A 19,214-nucleotide genomic window follows, 5' to 3' on the forward strand; every position below is an offset into this window, starting at 1 on the left:
TGAATTAGTAACAGGGCTCCGTTCAAATTTCTCAAAATCAAGACTCTATGCTGTGAATATCGCCGAGGCAGAAGCATCTAGTCTAGCCAATATCATGGGTTGTTCATTGGAAAGTCTGCCCGCATCGTATTTGGGATTGCCCTTGGGGATGGGGCGACCTCACAAATGTGCATGGGATCCCATTGTGGAAATAATCGAAAGAAGACTTGATACTTGGAAGAGGAATTTGGTCTCTAAAGGAGGCAGATTAACCTTGATTAAGGCAGTATTGGCCAATATTCCCATTTACCAGTTATCGCTATTTAAATGTCCTGTGAATGTCGCTAAGCGTATTGAACAGATTCAGAGAAGATTTTTGTGGGGGGGATCGGAGAAGAAGAGGTCTTTGGCCTTAGTGAGTTGGGAACAGGTCTACAAGCCAATCAAAGGAGGAGGCCTCGGTATTCGCAGGATCAAGCAGATTAATCAAGCATTAATGGGTAAATGGCTGTGGCGGTTTGGCGAGGAAAAAGCAAGATTATGGGCTAAAGTAATATCAAGGAAATATGGTGTTGCTCCCGGTAATTGGGTTTCTCTGAATAGCATGAGCAAACCTGGGGTGACAATTTGGAGGGATATTCTCTGTCTAAATTCACATTTTGATCGAGGGGTCAGATATAGAGTGTATTCAGGCGACAGGATATCCTTCTGGTCCATGCGGTGGTGCTCTAGTTCCCCTTTAAAAGATTTATTCCCTGACATTTTCTTAGTTGCTGCTGATAAGTCAGCTCTAGTGAAAGACTGTTATGAGAGAATTGCTGGTAAAGTCATCTGGAAACCACTCTTCAGGAGGAATTTCTTTGATAGAGAATTGCCTTCGGTGATCAATTTAGTTCAGGTCCTTGATCAGAATTACATCAGCTTAGCAGGGGAAGATAGAAGGCTTTGGGTTTTAAAATCGTCTGGTTGCTTTTCAGACAAGTCTTTCTACAATAGCTTGATGCCCTTTGAGGAAAATTTATTGGCAGCAAAGGTGTGGAAAATAAAGGCTCCTCCAAGAGTTTGTTTTTTTGGCTGGTCAGCGTTAGGTAACAGGATCCAAACGGTGGACTTTCTGAGAAAGATGAATATGATGATTATTGACCATTGTGCTCTGTGCATCGAATCAGGGGAGTCGGTAGATCACATTTTCATCCACTGCAGAGTAGCTCGGGAGGTATGGGGAAGGATTCTAGAAAGGTTTGGTATAAATTGGGTTTTTCCATCCTCTATTAAAGAGCTGTTTGCAGGCTGGATGTGTACACCATGGGGGAAAAAAGGTAAGCAATTGTGGTGGCTTTCCTTGTTGGCCTTCTTATGGGTTATGTGGACTGAAAGGAACAATAGAGTTTTCGAAGGGCAAGCTAAATCTCCTTATTTTCTATTCATCAAGGCCATTTCTCTTACTATCTCTTGGGCTCGGGCTCTTCCGCTCTTCCGATTTGTTTCGGCCTTTGACTTGTGGGAGGGTTGGGGAGTAGTATGTAATAGTCAGGAGATTATTAATGTAACTTCTCAGCTTTGGTGCCCTCCCCCTGAGGGGCTAGTAAAATTAAATTTCGATGGCTCAAGTTTGGGTAATCCTGGCCCTGCTGGGATCGGCGGCGTATTGAGAGACTGTGCCGGTGAGGTCATTAAGGCTTTTTCTGGCCCAATTGGAACAGCAGACTCGAATGAAGCGGAGGTAAGAGCTGTGCACCAAGGCATTCTGAGTTTGGATAGGGATCGATTAGGTAGTTATATTGTAGAGGGTGATTCGCTTAATGTTATAAGATGGCTTAGGGGCCTTAGGGGTACTCCGTGGAGATTCCTTCATTTCTTTGATGAGATAAAAGACCTCTTAGAAGGATGTCCGGTACCATTTCAGCATGTGAGAAGATCTGCTAATGCTGTGGCAGATAAGTTGGCAAAAGATGGAGTATCGAAGCAGGTTCTTGAACTTTTTGATTTTCTTCCGCCCTAAGTGATTTTTCTGGGGTTGTATAAGATCCTCGTGGCTTGTAAGTGTGTCGCTATATTGTAAGGGGGACCTCCTCAGTCTTCTTTTAATATATTCTGTTACCATTCAAAAAAAAAAAAAAAAGAAGACCTAGAAGAAGACATAATTTAACTGTTGATAGTTGAATTATTAACTACCTTAGTCACAGTGAGGTCTCCATTAGTGGTACGTGCCATCTTGATAGCCAAAATAACATACCTAATTTAAGTGTTGATAGTTGAATTATTAACTTAGTCACAGTGAGGTCTCCATGATTGGTATGTGCCATCTTGGTAGCCAAAATAACATTGCCCACTTATTTGAGGGCTGCAGGCTGCTTAATAATTGTATTGCACGATGATTGATGAATTTTCGTTAATGTGTGATATTATGATCCATGATTGTGATTAGCTCTGATTTATATCAATGTTTGATATTTAGAATGCTGTGAACTCATGATGAAAGTTAAAAACAATGTAGATGATGAATCATGGATGTTGATCATTTCCTCCATGTTTATAGTACACTTTTCTAGTTCATAATTTTGTTTTTCTTAAGGAAAATGATACCTGCATCCCCTTGTTTTAAAAATGGTAATCCTCACTTTATTAAACACTACCATGATTGGATGCTGATAGCTTTCGGGAGCCTTTAACAGCTAATTAGAAAAGTGCAACTAAAGATAAGAATGCCATTATTAAACCAAGGGACTGCTGATTCATTAACCATTTTAAATTATTCCCTAGTTTCCTCTTTGTTTTATTTTTTTCCTTATCATTTTTAGATGCCTATTTTGAGTTGAGGCTTCTCCCTCATTACCTAGAGGCCACCACTTTGCTTTTTTTTTTCTTTTTTTCTTTTTGGGTCGCCATTCCACTTCACCTTTAGCTTTCTAGAGGAATGGCAGTATTATGACAGGTAATATACATGAAGCCAAAGAATGTGAAAGGTTATGAAACTTGCTTTTAACAATTATACTAAGTGGTAACAGTTGAGCCTACTGAGGTATGGTCAAGAAAAGGGCAGCCCAGTGCACGAGGCTCCCGCCATTGCAGGGTCTGGGAAGGGCTAGATGTACGCAGCCTTATCCCTGCTTTTGCAGAGAGGTTGTGATGCAGTGATGCAGGACCGGGAAGAGAAATAGAAAAAAGAGGGAAGAAGAAGAGAAGAGAAGATCAGGAGAAGGAGAAGAATAGAAGAAGAATAGGGGAAGACGAGAAAAGGAAGAATTAGAGGAGAAAGAGGAGAAGGAAAAACCTGTAGAGGGGAGAAGCCAATCAATCTTTATTCATCCAAACTTAAAATCTCTAATAAATGAGGCCTATTAATAGGCAACTGAAATAAAATTCCATGGAAAGTAAATAAAAGCCCTAAATCTAAATAACATGGAAAATAAAATCCTAGAAACTAAATAACATGTAAATAAGAATCCTAGAAACTAAATAACATGGAAATAAATCCTAATGGGCAAATATGCCACTTATTGGCCTACTATCTGCATCATTCTACCCCGCTTGAAAAGAACTCAACCTCGAGTTTTAGTCTTCCTGGATCAAATATGTACACGACCCAATCAAGTAGCAGGAGTCGTAATCCGTCAGAAGAACTCGTGATGTCTAATGCCCGCGACAATCGTGAGAGTAGCCTGATAAGCCGGCAGAGCAATAGGGAAGAAATCGCCCATGTAGAATCATAAGAAAACAAACTGCATCGGAGAAGTGAACTGGCCGGGAAGATAGCAACGTGCTCCTAGATCGGTGGGATCGGCATGATAGCTATGGGCAGAACCAATCTATGACTAGCCACAATAAAGTCAGCATCTGCTAGTATCAAATCTGGCTCAATGGAATCAGGAAAAAAGCCAACTGCTAGAACCATATTTGGCTCAGTGATGTCAAGATGACAACCCTCCTGATGATCATTATCAGGTGCACTGAAATCATTTGTCTCAACCTCTACAACCAACTCGATCGGAGCATCTACTGTAGAATCAATACTGTCATAGTGCTCATGGAATGATATAGATCGGCATCCTCAACGAACTGCTCGTGCACTGCATGCTCTGGCAATGCTTCATCAGTCACTAGGCTCTCTAGCTCTATTTCTTCCATCTCGGATTCTGTATCTGACATAAGCATGGGCTCAACTTGGATAATGATCTCATCAACACTAGCATCTGGCTCCTCAATAGTGTTCGCAACTTCCTTCTTATGCATGCGGTGCTCGAAATATTCGTTTTCTACCTCAATTTCGACGTCTCGGGCATGACGGGCTGCGGCTTCACGTCCATGGCGAGCTATGATTATTCGTTCACGCTTCAATCTCAGTTCATACCTATGTGTTGAATATGCATAAATAAGCATAAATTCAGAACGGATCTCCTCCCAATGATAGAACGGAGGTCAGCCTTCAAAACGTTCCGAAGAAACTTCGCTTATATTAAAAGTAAAAGGGAATTCCTGAGCTCCTTCCCTCATACTGAGAAAGAAAGCATTCATTCTTCATCACAGTTTATTTCAAAATACTTCAATTGGTACGCGCAAGAAATAGGCCGATTCGGCAGCTTTTTGTTCAATTTCCCGTGGAGTCAAATTCTCATCAGTTCGAGTCAAGGGGATAGTGTAGGGGTGACATCCTTAGATCTACGAAGGAACGCCAAAAGCGAAGGCAGCTCGCTGGGTCCCTACCGACGTTGGGGTGCGAAAGCATGGGGAGCGAACAGGATTAGATACCCGAGTAGTCCACGCCGTAAACGATGAGTGTTCGCCCTTGGTCGACGCGGATCAGGGACCCAACTAACGCGTGAAACACTCCGCCTGGGGAGTACGGTCGCAAGACCGAAACTCTAAGGAATTGAAGGGGGCCTGCACTAGCGGGGGAGCATGTGGTTTAATTCGATACAAGCACAAAACCTTACCAGCCCTTGACATATGAACAACAAAACCTATCCTTAACGGGATGGTACTGACTTTCATACAGGTGTTGCATGGCTGTCGTGACTTCGTGTCGTGAGATGTTTGGTCAAGTCCTAAAACGAGCGAAACCATCGTTTTGTGTTGCTGAGATGCGCCTAAGGAGAAAGTTTTTGCAACCGAAGTGAGCCGAGGAGCCAAGTGACGTGCCAGCGCTACTAATTGAGTGCCAGCACGTAGTTGTGCTGTCAGTGTTCTCATCTCGTCCTGATGAATATCTTTCCCTGGAATTGTCAATATGTCTTCCTTCCCGGTCGCATCTGTCAATCGATAGGTCCTTCGAAAGCTGTCCTTTAAGGTGAATCTCTTTCTTTGAGCTCCTGCCTTTGAGCTCGGACTTCAGTGAAGGACTTTGATACGGCTTGTTCAGTGGCTTAGCTCTTCTTTCTTGTAACGGTCGGCAGTATCAGTATTTGTTGTAATCTATCCTTCCCGGTCTTCTGTCGCAATCAGCTGGCTTTGCCTTCGATATCTGATCTTGAATAGGGATCCTACAGCGATAGATAGAATCCCCATAAAAATACCACTAGATTGAGCACCAATGCTCAAATCCGTACGGGGAGAATTATTCAGCGCACTAAAATCTAGTGGATGGGGTTCAATATTCATGAAAAGCCAGGTCTCGTATTTCTCGAAAAAGTAATTAGATTGATGGGATTTGGTAGGGATACCTATGAGATCGATGACATCAATGAGATTGATATTCAAATATTTCTTCTTAGAAAGTATCGATTTGACCCCATAAGCAGGACCACCACCCAATAGCATGTTGCCTCCCATTTAGGAATGGTTCGCGAGGGCGGAGGCAAACTTCGGTTGTTCGTCATTGGAAACTTTGTCAAACAACGAATGTTAAAATCCGTTCATGACTGGGCTATGGAGGTCCTGCGCACCATCCCTATGGACGGTACGTTTGATCAACCTAAGCCTATACGTTTCCTTGCCAAACAGACCCATTTGCTTTGAACTTTGTCTGGTTGTTTCCGTCTTTCAGTGCCGGTCCGGGTAAGCAGTAGATGATAGATTCCCTGTTGCTTTCAGCTTTCGGATAGGATACTTTTTCTCGTGCTTGGAAGTGAAGCTCGGTAGTAGAGCTTTAAGTTAGCTTTCGACGTACAGTTCTGGAAGGAAATCGTTGTTCTTGTTACGGGACTCCAAGCGCCTTTGATTAGAGAATCTAAATCAAGCCTACAAGCGGGAGATCCAAATGTTTTTAGTGAGGAGGGACGCGCTTTCACCATGCTCATCAAGAATCATTAGGCTCGTCCTCTCGTAGTTTCTCTGGCTCGATAAATGGTCACTCGGTGATCATAGCCATATTACTCATGATATGCGTCTAGCATAGATCCACCGTAAACATGCATCCTCATAATAACTACAAGGAGTATGGCGTTGCAAAAATCAATCGTCGTACCGATCAAAATATGGAACATATGGTGAAGCCATAAGGATCGGTGTCAAAAACTGAAATCAACGGTCTGATTTGTCTATCATGTCGAAAGGAAAACAATGCCTTTAGCAGATCTCAAATCGGACTCCTGGATACCTGGATCAGTGGTCGAACCATAACGGATGAACGGCCAAAATTGCTTGAAGTAGCGCTTAGGCTCGCTGCTGACTGCTGAGAGTGGGTCGGATATACTCAAAAAGTTGTTATGAACAACTTTCGTGTTGATGGAGAAACCGAATTATGAGTAGAAATTGCCCGAATGAAGGAAGAGAAATACCAAAGAGAGAGGAGAGAGAAACTAGAGAGAAAGTTCTGATATTTTTTCTATTTGTTTTTCCTTGTTTTTCTTTTTTTCTTTTCATCGTCTCAGTTACGTGACAGATATCTCTAACACGTGAAACACTTAGAATAGAGGCGTGGCCCAAGGGAAAAAAATATGGGGTATAAAATTGACTTTAAAAAGAAAATTCAGATGGGGGTGCCTAGGGAAAAAAGGTGGGGTAGATATTACTTAAAGAGGGGGGTGCCCAAGAGGAAAAGAGGTGGGGTGATATTGGTGGAGATAAAGAGTTGGGGGTGCCGCGGGGGGGGTGGTCAATAAGTTTTTTTTTTCCAACTTGGTCTACATCACTAATTACAGAAATAGGTAACAAGGAGGGCGGCTTTCTCTTATTACCTTTCCTAAGTAGCAGGTTGCTAGCAAGAAGAATAGAGTAAACATTAAATACTGTTGACCAGCCACTGCAGGTTACAGGTAGAAAGAAGAAAAAGTCTTTCTTACCCTTTGACCAATAGCCTTGTGTGGCAAACTTGCTCTGCAAGTTATCTCCCTTTGTAAATTACTTAATAGCAGGTCACCGGATAACAATATCAATAAGGGAACTTATCTCCTTGACTGGCACGTTATAGCAACCATCGAGACAAAGGAAATCCTCCTCAAAAGGTAGCTTACCCTTTCATTGACTGTCAAAATAGAAACCCTTATAAAGGAAGCTTACCTATTACCAAAAATTAAGGAGATACGGATCCATGAGCTTCCCTATCCTTCCCAAACACATAACAGAGCCTCTCCGGTTTATTTGCGTGCGATAATGGCAACGGGGCCAGAAAAAGAGATCGGAAAGATGGAGAAGATGGGGAAGAGGCGATGGGGAGTGGGGAAGGCGACAAAAGGCTAGGGTTTAAAGGTTGGTAGAACTGTTTTAGGTGGTGAAATCTGCTGCTATTAGCAGAGATTACAGTTGGGTGTTTTGGGGCTGTTAGCTGGAGGAGGCAGATAGGAGGTTCTGAGGTGTAATGGTCGGCTGAAATAATGGAAGGAAAAGGAACTGTTAGGGTGATTATGGAAAGGCTAGGAGGGTTCCTACAGCTACAAGTCCTCTGGTGAGTTTTAGGGATGGGCTTTGGGTAAAAAAAAATTAGCCGATTGGGACTGATTCTTCAAGAGTAATTAGGGGCTGTTGGAACTTATGTGGGGCTGAGAATTGAGGAATAGGCGGGGGCTACATATGATATATAAGGACTGGTTTGCGAACCTTTTGGGGAAGGTTTTGCGGGATACTTTGCGGGGTGTTACCGGTGATGCAAGCAGCAGATGAATAACGCAACTTGGAACAATCTCTAATACATGAGGCCTATTTATAGGCAACTGAAATAAAATTCCGGAAAGTAAATAAAAGCCCTAAATCTAAATGACATGGAAAATAAAATACTAGAAACTAAATAACATGTAAATAGGAATCCTAGAAACTAAATAACATAGAAATAAACCCTAATGGGCAAATATGCCACTTATTGGCCTACTATCTGCATCAGGCTGTTTCCATGACTCAAACCCGTGACCACCAGGTCACAATGGAGCAACCTTACCGTTGCGCCAAGGCTCGTCCTCAGGAATGGTCAAGAATGATAATAAATAAATAAATATAGCTAAAGAAAAAACTATATGAAGTAAATAAATGAATTTAAATTGCTCACCGCTTGATTAGAAATTACTCGAGCACAAGATGTCTTCCCAGTCCCTAAAAATCATATTTGAAGTATGAGTAAGCATGCTGCCAAGGTGAGGTTAAGGTAAAGTGTTTATTTGAAAGCAACATATAGTGGAAGAACTGAGAACTCCATTAGATGTTCCATCATATAAAATGATCCATCGTCAGCATAAGGAGTAAATTGAATGCATGTAAAGACAAGCTCGACAACATGTTGTGACAAAAAGAAAAAAGAAAAAAGTAAAAGTAAAATCCCTAACAGTTTTCCACCTGATGAACAGAGCTAAATTGCTGTATATAAAAAATCAATGAGGCACACCTAATGAACATGACCTTGGATAGGATAGAATGGAAGAAAATGATCCATGTAGAAGAACCCAACTAGTGTCAGGATTAGACTTAGTCAATTTGAGCCGGGTAGATCCTTTCAACTTCTTCATGAAAATTTTCTAAAGGATTCATTAGCCGACCCCAGCTAGTTTGGGACAAAGGCTTAGTAGTTGAGTTGAGTTGAGGCACCCCTGTGGAGATGCCATAGACTAAAGAAACACCCATTGGATGCTCCTAACCATCATATCAGAGGACTAGTATGTGGGCAGTTGCTTAGTGTTTTTAACATTTATTAGCAGGCCATTGATTCAGGAGTTAGAATATCTGGTTAAATGTGATTCAAGACTATAAATCTCTTTATTGTGGCATCAAAGGACATGATGTGTGTAGGCCCAATCACGAGTGCTCATACCTGTGCATCTCAGAGTTTCCCACAATATTACAGTATATCCTAAGTAACATATAAAACACAAAACGAGATCAACCTTAACTTTCATTTATAATTATTAATTAGCCTTTAAAGGATGTTAGCCAGACACAAGGGAAAAAAGTGGATGTTTCTGGACTATCATTGCCTTTTATTTGTCATTCTAGTTCTCTTGATAACAGTATTCAATTGTATTTTCCTACAAGTAATCACGTTTCTAATGAACCGTTTGAACTACTACATAGTGATGTTTGGGGACAAGCTCATATTTCATCCCGTATGGGATAATTGGTTCGTTAATTTTTATGATGATTTCCCATGATATACATGGATATTCTTCAAACATTAATAATATGAGCTAATAACAATATCCCTCGACTTGCCATTAAAAAAAAACACAATATCCCTCGACTTTTTCGACGAGAGAGGAAATATTGTAGTAATAGACAGTTTCTAAGAAAAGATCATGAAGAGACACTCACATACGTTGTTTTCTCAGGATCATAGAAACCATTAAGGTCTTATGATCTGATTCAGGGAGAAACCATCTTTCTAAAGACTTTTGGTAGCTATTACAAGAAAAGGGTACCTTATAAGAGCTGTATTGGCTGTAGGGACTTAAGAGGAAGAACAGACACATTCTCATCGTCATTCGTACTCTGCTTATTGAATACAAACTTTCTTTGGATTGAAGCAACACTTAATATTGTTCATCTTAACAATTGTCAAATTTGTAGTGCATTAGATAAAGAATCTCCATATCATTGTCTTTTTGGGAAACCACTTGATTACTCTTTTCTTTTTCTTTTTGAAAATGGACGACTTGATTACTCATTATTCCATGCATGATTTCAAAAATACTCTGCGTCATCATGGATTCCTCCAGGTCGAGTCCGCGTTTTGTCCTAGAAAGTCAATTAAACTCCTTTGATTCTCCTGAGTTATGACCACATTAACCGAGTACTCGGCCAGTACTCGACCGCGACGTGCCGAGTTAACTAGGATCCGCTTTGGCCGCATGTTCAGTCACCTGCATCCATATTTTGAAACACTGATCCCATGTGTTTAGTTGTGTCTTTTTTGTGTATCTACGCCCTCACGACTGGGACAAGTTAACGAATCAAGGTGCTAAGTGGAGTTTTTAAGCTATGAAGATAAGAAAGGGTTATGGTTTCTATGATCCTGAAAAAAGAACGTATGTGTCTCTTCATGCTGTTTTCTTAGAAAACGTCTATTGCCGATTTTTTCTGCATCATACTTACCATGTCGATTCTATTCCTTCAGTCATATAATTCCTATAGGGGGTGCTCGTTGCACGGGATTTTAAATTCCCTGGGGATTTCCTAGACTGAGGGTCACTCTAGAGAAGTCCAATGGACCGTGGGTCACTCTAGGAATGCGGGCTCATCAAGCAGACTTCGGTAGAGATTTCAAAGTGATCAAGGATTAAAGTCATGTGTTAGTCGTGAAGAAATGGGGGACTGTAAAGTCCTGAAAAGTTTTACATTCTAATTATTCACGATTACCATAGGAGGTTTGTGGGCCCCAATGGTGGGTCCAGATAAATAAATGCTGTAAGTCCCACTATAATGGGTTAGTCATAAAGAAATGGGATATTGTAAAGTCCTAAAATAAGGGTATTTTCATTCCAGTTTTTACTATTATTCCAAGATGTATGTGGGCTCAGTTGTGGGTCCAAATAAACAAAGTCGTAGGTCGAAATAAGCAAATGTAGTGGGCCTATCTAGGATAGGAACCAATAAATGATTTAGATTATATCATACAAATAGGTGGGGCCATACTGCAGTTGCCTATTTTAGCCATTTTCCATGAGAGAGAATATTTTAGTTATTTGGGATTTTGGTCATTTTTACGACATAAGCGTATTTTGGTCATTTTTCATAAAATATTTTCATTATTTTTCATGAGATAAGCGCATTTTGGTTATTTTCTATGACAAAGGTAGTTTAGGATTTATTGCTTTGTAGGGTTTTGTTCTATTTTTTTTCATTTTCCATGAGAAAAGGGTATTGCTATCAATTTTATGAGACGGGCATTTTTTTCATTTTTCATGACAGGATTTTTTGCATAACAATAGGAGGAGAATAACTGATTATAATATGAATTCCCCTTCTATTTCACATTCACTAATTAAGCATAAATCAAGCCCGTATAGTCTTTCTTTGCGAAGAATTATCAACCAAACTACTTTCAAATATCTTATTCCAATAGATTATCTTTGCTCGGCTAGAAGGCAGACCTGGTGGACCTTCAAAAAGCACAGCCCGAGGTCGATTGGACTCAAACTTATGTCTAGTGCCACGAGCAATATTGTCATACACCTCAGGACTACGCAAAGCCAATAGAATGGTATCTTCTATTTCCCTGCAACATAAACAATTAAAAATCAAAAGTGGTCTATATAACTTCTTGAATTAATCAGAACCTTGTTTTGTCTGGAGAAAAGACAATGAGTAATTATATCAATGCACTGATATTCCTTCATCATGGATGCAATTACACATGCATATATTATCTTGACAAAGAAGGAAAATCTTCAAACTACCCCAAAAATACCAGAGATTAAATTCCCAAGAAAGTACATATGGAACTGTACTAATTAGCACCCATACTGTAGTAATCACAGAACTACTTATCACTGTTTTGTAAATGTTCATTTTCCTAATGAAGCTGACATGTCCTCACAAAATTGTTTTGGTGTAAAAAGCCTTAGCAGCAATTTGTAACCTCTTCACTGCTGCTGAAAAAAAGTAACCAGCTCCCATAATTGATTCCATCAAATTTAGAATCCAAGACATAACTTGATGATAATTCACCTCCGACCCTGGAAACAATGGAACGTCAAGATTAGGTCTAAGAATCTTTGTTGAAGTAACCAAACTTCAGTCAGTCCTCAGAAATAAACACAAGTTTTGCAAAAGAAAGATAATTTTGACCACTTAGGTCACGACCTCACGTTCTTTAACCCTCCTCAGCAATGCTTCTGTGTTTTTCCATTGCGGAGAAAACAAATGGAGAACAGTGTTCGGCAAATCCAAACCGTTCTGCCTGCTTATGTAATTTCCAACTCTCGAGAGCCATTTGGCGGTGACTTGCAATGAAGTCTTGGAGCAAAGTAAAGTCGCACCAAGCGATTCTCTTCCACCTGGTAAATGGAGAATGAGAAGCATTGAAGAACACACCCTTAGTTACAACTTTCTCCCCTACCTCTAACATGTCCCGACAACAATCCTCCTCATCTTAGGACCATTTTGAGGTTTCCTATTCAGTCATATTGTCGAACTTTCGTGGCCATGGACGAGGTCTCCATTGTGGTCATGTTTAAGGTAGAGGTTCTGAAGGCATCCCCTAAAATCAGCAAGGATTCCAGAATTCTCGACCTGGGGTATCTTAGCCCCCGACCTCCTCAGCCCAGCCACCCCCCTCCCCTCCTCTCAATGTGGCATGCTGGCTTCACAACCATCAATTAGATATACACCTTAGATGACACAGTATTTGTGTCATACAGGTCCAAAACTTCTTTTTTGTCTGGGCACACTAACTACCATTGGGTTTTTAGATCTATGGTCGCAAAAATCATACTGCACTCACATGCTACTGTTGCATGAGCAGAGCATCAACAATTCCCATCAATAGCTCTCACATATCATGTTAGAAGTGTAAGTGTGTAGATGCCGAAGGGCATAGTGGTCATTGTATCTTTTCTCTCTTTATAAATACATAAGTCAGGGGGAGCCATGATCTAACTCACTCTTTTCTCTCACTCCTCTCCTCTTCTTCCTTCTCTCAACATATCATATGAGAGATATCTCTTTTTCGTCTCTGTGGGAAGCTTCTATGGTTGTTCACTTGGGCGCAACACATCACTAATCTGATGATTCAGGTAACATTTCTTCCCTAGTTCCTTATTTTGGCTCATCACAGTGCATTGGGTGATGTCTCAGTTTATACCCATCCCTCACTTTGGTTCTGCTTCGATTTTCTTTCTTTGGCTCATTTTCTGCTCCCGATGTGTATTTTGTCCATAGTCTTCAATGAAAGATACTATATGTTTCCAAGTTCAATTATGAGTCTACTTGTTATTTTATCTTTACAATGCACTCTACACTTGTGAAGGATTTGTGCTTCAAGAAGCTCCTTGCCAAAAGTGGGATGATTTATATTTTCCGGATGCTTCTGGTGTCAAATCCTCACATCAGGACACTCCAGAATTGCTGCATTTTCCGCATCTCTGTCGTTGTCCGTATGACATCACCAGCTGGATCGTACGAATCATGTTTTTTCAGCCACGAGTTTCAGTCTTTGATTTCAGTCGGTTGTCATAAAGCTCTCGAGTGCTATATTTCTCCTACTTGTAAGCTTGAAAAGTATACTGAATTATCATGTAATTCATATAATAATATTCTTACTTCTGTTCGGGGCCCTGTTTTTTATGCTTCATTGTCTGGAATCTAGATCTCACTTTAATGTTATTTTTAAGGATTGTTTCATTCAATATACTTGGGTTTATTTCATGAAAAACAAAATAGATGCTCTTTCCCTTTTCTCTTCCATTTGTATGTATATTACTGAAAAAAACACATTCAAACAATTAAGGATGGGAATAAAACTCCCAAGCTTCTGGGGACTTATGCCTCTCATGGCCACAGAATGGGGTGTTGAATGTCAGCATCGCCAAATTACCAAGGATTTGCCTCCCAAGCAGTTTTCCTCCTACAAAAACTATACATGACCTCAAACAAGCATTGCATGCCTGGTTTGATAGATTACATCAAGGTCCTAGAATATGTCAGTATAAAAGGAGTAAGTATGATAACTACTTGTTTATTACACGCACTTCATCAGGTATGGCATTGATCCTAGTGTATATAGATGATAGTATAGTCATTGCAAGTGATTCAACAAAAATTAAAAGAGTAAAAGAGGGCTTTTCCTAGTGTTTATGGGTGATATTATAGTCATAGCAAGTGATTTGTAAAAATTAGAAGAGTAAAGGAGGGCTTAAGATCAGACATTGATATGAAAGATCTTGGTGAGTGGCAGTACTTCCTAAGTCTAGAGATTGAATACACTAAGGAGTGAAAATGCCACAACTGGAATACATAACAGATGCCACACTAAGGAGTGATAAACTGCAAACCAGTTAACACTCTTTCTGTTGGGAAAAGATGATAGACAATGAGAAAGGACAAAGGATCCATCCGTTTATGCACGGAAGCTTGGTAGGTGCTATTCAGTAGCTTACTTTTACAAGACCAGATATCGTGTATGCTGTGAATTAGGTCTGACAACTTTTACATGACCACAGAGAGGAGCATTTACAAGGAGCTGAGGGGCAATGAGTTATGGGTTGTTTACAAAATGGAAAAAAAAAGGACTTATAGATGCAAGATATTCAAATGTTGATTAGACAAAAGATTCCAATATGAGAAGATATGTGAACAGGCTCTGGTGCATTACTATATTGACATCTTGTATGTTGGAAAAACAAGAAACAAAGGATTGTATATGGAGATAGATTTCACTCCGTTCCGAAGAAGGTCGAAAGAGGAGAGGTGATAACAATACACATAACAAACAAAGACCAAGTGAATAATATCTTCACCAAGGGGGTGATTGTAGAATATCATCCACATCTGCATGAAAAGCTGAGGGGAGTGATCACTGATGGTGTTAGAGATGAAATTGTGTACATCATTGATATATATAAGGGTTGCAATGTGATATATTCATCATTAAATATACGTGCCCCCACATGAACTGTATGGTCTCGCTCACATCTCTCTTCTTCTCACCATCCTTTATCACCTTCAAATTTTTTTACATCAAAGAGTTTGAGTACCCATATTTAAGCATATGGGGACTAGGGCAATATGATACGGCAATCTCTTTACATGTGCCAAGGCCTTAAGCTCCTTAGAACTAAAGGTTCCCTGTTTTATTAAATCGGTTTCCTGAAGATCTACAATCTTTCAATTCTTTACACCATAGACTTTTTGCACCCATATTAAGCATATATGGGGAGTGGGGCATAAGCATCTGTTAAAGGGACTACGACATTGACACAGGTACAGGATACTGCCCCATCTGTGATATGCCTTAGTCAAATTCTTACATAGGCTGATGGGCTAGCCATTCATGTCAAACATGTGCATGTCTTCCAAGTTTTTGGAAGATTCCAAGTCTTCTTCACAACACAGAGTCCATGTTAGCTTATTACTTTTTCAATATTGTAGGATTGACTTGGAATAATATAGAAATACAGAATGTAAGGGAACATAAATCACAAAGTTTGGAAGCCATAAAGTATTTCTCATTGCAATAGTAAAATAATAAAATTCCTTATCATTTTCCATACCGTTTTTGCTGGTTGTATCCTGCAATGTTGTCCCATGATATCACTCCATTTGTGGAAAGTTCATGGGGTTCATTCACTCCGAAGACCCTTACGCCCATTTCCTCTAGAGTAGCCATCAACTTCTCTACAGAATGTGCAGTATTTGGCTTGTTGTCTCTAATGTTTGGATACCCCCTTGGCTTTTTCTCAAATGATCTTTTTGTGTCGCCTCTTCCACTGGCCAACTTAAGGGTGCATGCCAAGGCCTCAAGCTCTTTAGAACTAAAGGTTCCCTGTTTAATGAACTCAATTTCCTGAAAGCAAAAGATACTATGATTTAGCCGACACTTTGAATTTATTGCTGACGCGCGTGTCCTGCCGTGTCCAACACAACACGCGTGTCCACCCGTGTCGACACTCCGTTGGACACTTTTAAATATACCGCTATAAGTGTTAGACTTAATGTGGGGGTGTGGACACATTTTTGTGCCATGTCAAGTGTGCCATTCTATTTTATTATTGTATATTGTGTTTTCGTCTTTTATTATTAACTCTTCTTTTATTATAAACTCTTTTTTAGTACTTCTTTAACTAATATTTGTTGTTGCATCATGTGTGCTTTCTAATTTAGCGGTGTCCGCTTTCTAATTTAGCAATGTCCGCATTTCTAAATTTTGGGGCTTTGCCGTGTCCGACACTCCGTGTCCGTGTCGACACACGACACTCATGTCCGTGTCGACACGCGACACTCATGTCCGTGTCCACAAATCATAGAAAAGATATAGATGAGACATGTTTAAGTCACTAGTTTACAATGTAACTGCAAAAAAAATGTAAAAAATAAGAAAAGATCCTCAACTACTACCGGGAAGAAGTCAAGAACGTACCGCATTGTCAGAGCTAATAAGTGATTCAAATATGAAGATACACAAATTTCCCTCAGGTTTATCCTTATCTTCAGAAAGTTCACTGTCTCCTATTTCCTTCTGCTTTCTTGGGTAATTAAGCGTAACTTGCCAAGCAACAGCACTGAAATAGAAAAAAAACCAACACATGGACAATATTTATCATTGGCAAGACATTGAAATATTTCAAGATCCATACTCAGACATTAACCCCCTGTTTGGATACATGGATTTCAGAATCCAGGTTTTAGTCTGAAAGCAGTGTAAAATTCTGGGTTTTACAATGGAAGTAGGTTGCAGATGTGAGGGAAGTAGGTTGCAGAGGAAGGGTTTTAAGTAAAAAATCCAGGTTTTAGAAATCTCTCCCCCATCCTGAGATTTCTAAAACCTGGAAACAGGGGCGATCTCCTACTCTCTCTCGCTCATAAAGAAGGACGAGAAAACAGAAAATGACGGACGGTCTCCTTCTCTCGTCTTCCATACACGATTTTGAGGAAATCCAAGATTCTAAAATTTGCGTATCCAAACGGCCCCTAAACTTCCTACCAAGTAAATAATATGGTAGACAATGTTATCTGTTTGAAAAAATTTATATGCAAGGCATTATAAGAAGTGACCGAATAGAAAAAATTAATATGTAAGGCATTATAAGAGGTGACCGATCAGACGATCACAGTATAATGACAGTAACAAGGAATTGCATGAGAAAAAATGTAGAAATAATAGCCGATGTTACAAGAGAGAATGGGAACTGCATGGGAGAAAATGTAGAAATAAATAAATAATAATCGACATTACAAGAGATGATGCATCCCAGTATATTGATAGCATAAATAGGCAAAAGGCAAATCTACACAAAAAAATGGTAGTGGTATAATAAAAGAGCATGACACTCAACTATTAGAAGCAGAATCAATAAATAAAGAGCACAGTTCTCATTGTAAACAACAACATTGTATTGCACAGAACGTATCATTGCCATAATGGAGTGACGAATGTAAACATCATCATATTACTAAGTCTCTTGTACCTTAATTGTTTAATGCGTGTGCCAAAGGTCTATCTTGGAGATGTTGTGTTGAATACATGCTATTTAATTAACTTTATATCATCTTCAGTTTTAGAAGGCAAGGCTCCTCATTCCATCTTTTTCCTTAACATTGCTTTGTTTGCTGTTTTTCTTCCTGTACATGGTTGTGTCTGCTCTGTTAACTCTTTGGGTCCAAGAATTGGTAAGTTGGTCTTATGTTGTTAAGTGTGCCTGTTTTGTTCACTTTTTGGTTGTGTCTATTTTATTCACTAGTTGGTTGTGTCCTCTTCCAATTTCAACTCCTTTTTCTCCTTCATCTTTATGCAGTGAAGTTGTTTCTGCTTCTCCGACTAACGCATCCCATGAGCAGCCCCTATAGAGAATTAAAGTAAGGACGCATTAATTTGTTTCATTTGATAAATTGCCTTCTTTCCATAAACACTTTGCCTAATTTCTTTATTTTATCACATGTCCTATGTCATGCCAGGATTACCTTGCAAATGATGGATGGACAAGGGTAATGGACCCTGATCGTGCAGTTGAGAGGCTAAAAGTGGTGCGGACAAAAATCCAGAAGAACCTCGTTGCGTGGCAGAGGAGATAGAGTAGATAAAATAAATAGAAATAGAGGTCATTCGATCATCACCATAGGGAATACAATAATGAGATCAACGTCAAAGGGGATGATATTTACTTTGATCCCGTCGAAGTCAAGTTTCTCGGAGCGAAACTTGAAAATACTATCCAGGGCCTGATCTTAGAAACCTAAAGTGATGAATCTACAGCAGATAAAGTTCACAAAGAAACAATATAAGTTCACACACACCCAATATCTGTGTCTGAGGTATCCCTTAGATAGCTTATTTGAGCTAGCGCTCAGAAACAGCACAGGTACCTATGTTGTTTGGGTGATGTTAGGTATTGATTCCATAGGACCTAACATAGATAGGGTGTTCCTAAAAAATCGTGTCCATAGGATCATGCTAACCCTTGATTTGTGGAGGTTTAAAATGGACGGCTATGATAAAATGGGTCCATTTTGTGCCTCTACAAAGCAAATGGTTAGGATGATCCTATTGAGATGATTTTTTAGGAACACCCTATCTATGTTAGGTCCTATGGAATGATGAATGGGTTAGATGACTCAATCAAGATGGGTTGATGCCCTATTTGGCTGTCTTGAACAATTTGGGAGCTGCATCATATGCATGTCTTAAAAAAATCCATTTCACCATATTTGGTAGCTCTAAAGGACAACTATCTCACATTTTCCAAACATTGGACTCGTCACATATTTAAGACTTACAAATAATAAAAGCAAGCATCAGCTATATAATATAAGCATGACATCCAACAAAATGCCTTGCAGGTTTGATAAATAAAATCAATGCTATCTAAAAACTTCAAAGGGATGAAACCATGTGGAAAGATAAATAGTTTGGATTTAATAAACAAAAGATAATAATTAAGATCATAAAAATGGTACTTTTATGAACCTTTCCCAAGCACGCACTACCATTTCTGAACCACCATCACGCTCCTCAGCCTTTAGTCCAAGACGAGAAATGAGATCTACTATCATGCGGGATACATCACATGTTGGAGGAATTTGGAATTTGATGGTGACCTGTAATATAGCATTGGACCATTTATCAGTATGTCTAAAAAGTAATTAATGGCATTAGATAAATATTAGAATGAAAATGAGTCGCAATAAATGTTTATTGCTTATATCAAGAAATTTAAAACGGAATT

The 19,214-nt window shown here is 39.6% G+C and overlaps 1 protein-coding gene across 3 annotated transcripts in view; it reads right to left on the reverse strand.

The window, feature by feature from the left end:
* The window catches only part of LOC143851484 (P-loop containing nucleoside triphosphate hydrolases superfamily protein), a 40,476-nt gene that overhangs the window by 11,922 nt on the left and 9,340 nt on the right, over positions 1-19,214 (reverse strand). For all 3 annotated transcript variants that reach the window (XM_077360943.1, XM_077360942.1, XM_077360941.1), the window contains exons 4-8: positions 18,956-19,086; positions 16,412-16,553; positions 15,546-15,838; positions 11,427-11,551; positions 8,396-8,439 (exon numbers count right to left, since the gene is read on the reverse strand). In XM_077360943.1, coding sequence (XP_077217058.1) covers positions 8,396-8,439; positions 11,427-11,551; positions 15,546-15,838; positions 16,412-16,553; positions 18,956-19,086 — 735 coding nt within the window. The remainder of the gene's footprint in view (positions 1-8,395; positions 8,440-11,426; positions 11,552-15,545; positions 15,839-16,411; positions 16,554-18,955; positions 19,087-19,214) is intronic.

This window comes from Tasmannia lanceolata, unplaced genomic scaffold (assembly GCF_043159265.1).
Source record: "Tasmannia lanceolata isolate RefF3 unplaced genomic scaffold, GAP_Taslan_0.1 ptg000018l, whole genome shotgun sequence".
Lineage (NCBI taxonomy): Eukaryota > Viridiplantae > Streptophyta > Magnoliopsida > Canellales > Winteraceae > Tasmannia > Tasmannia lanceolata.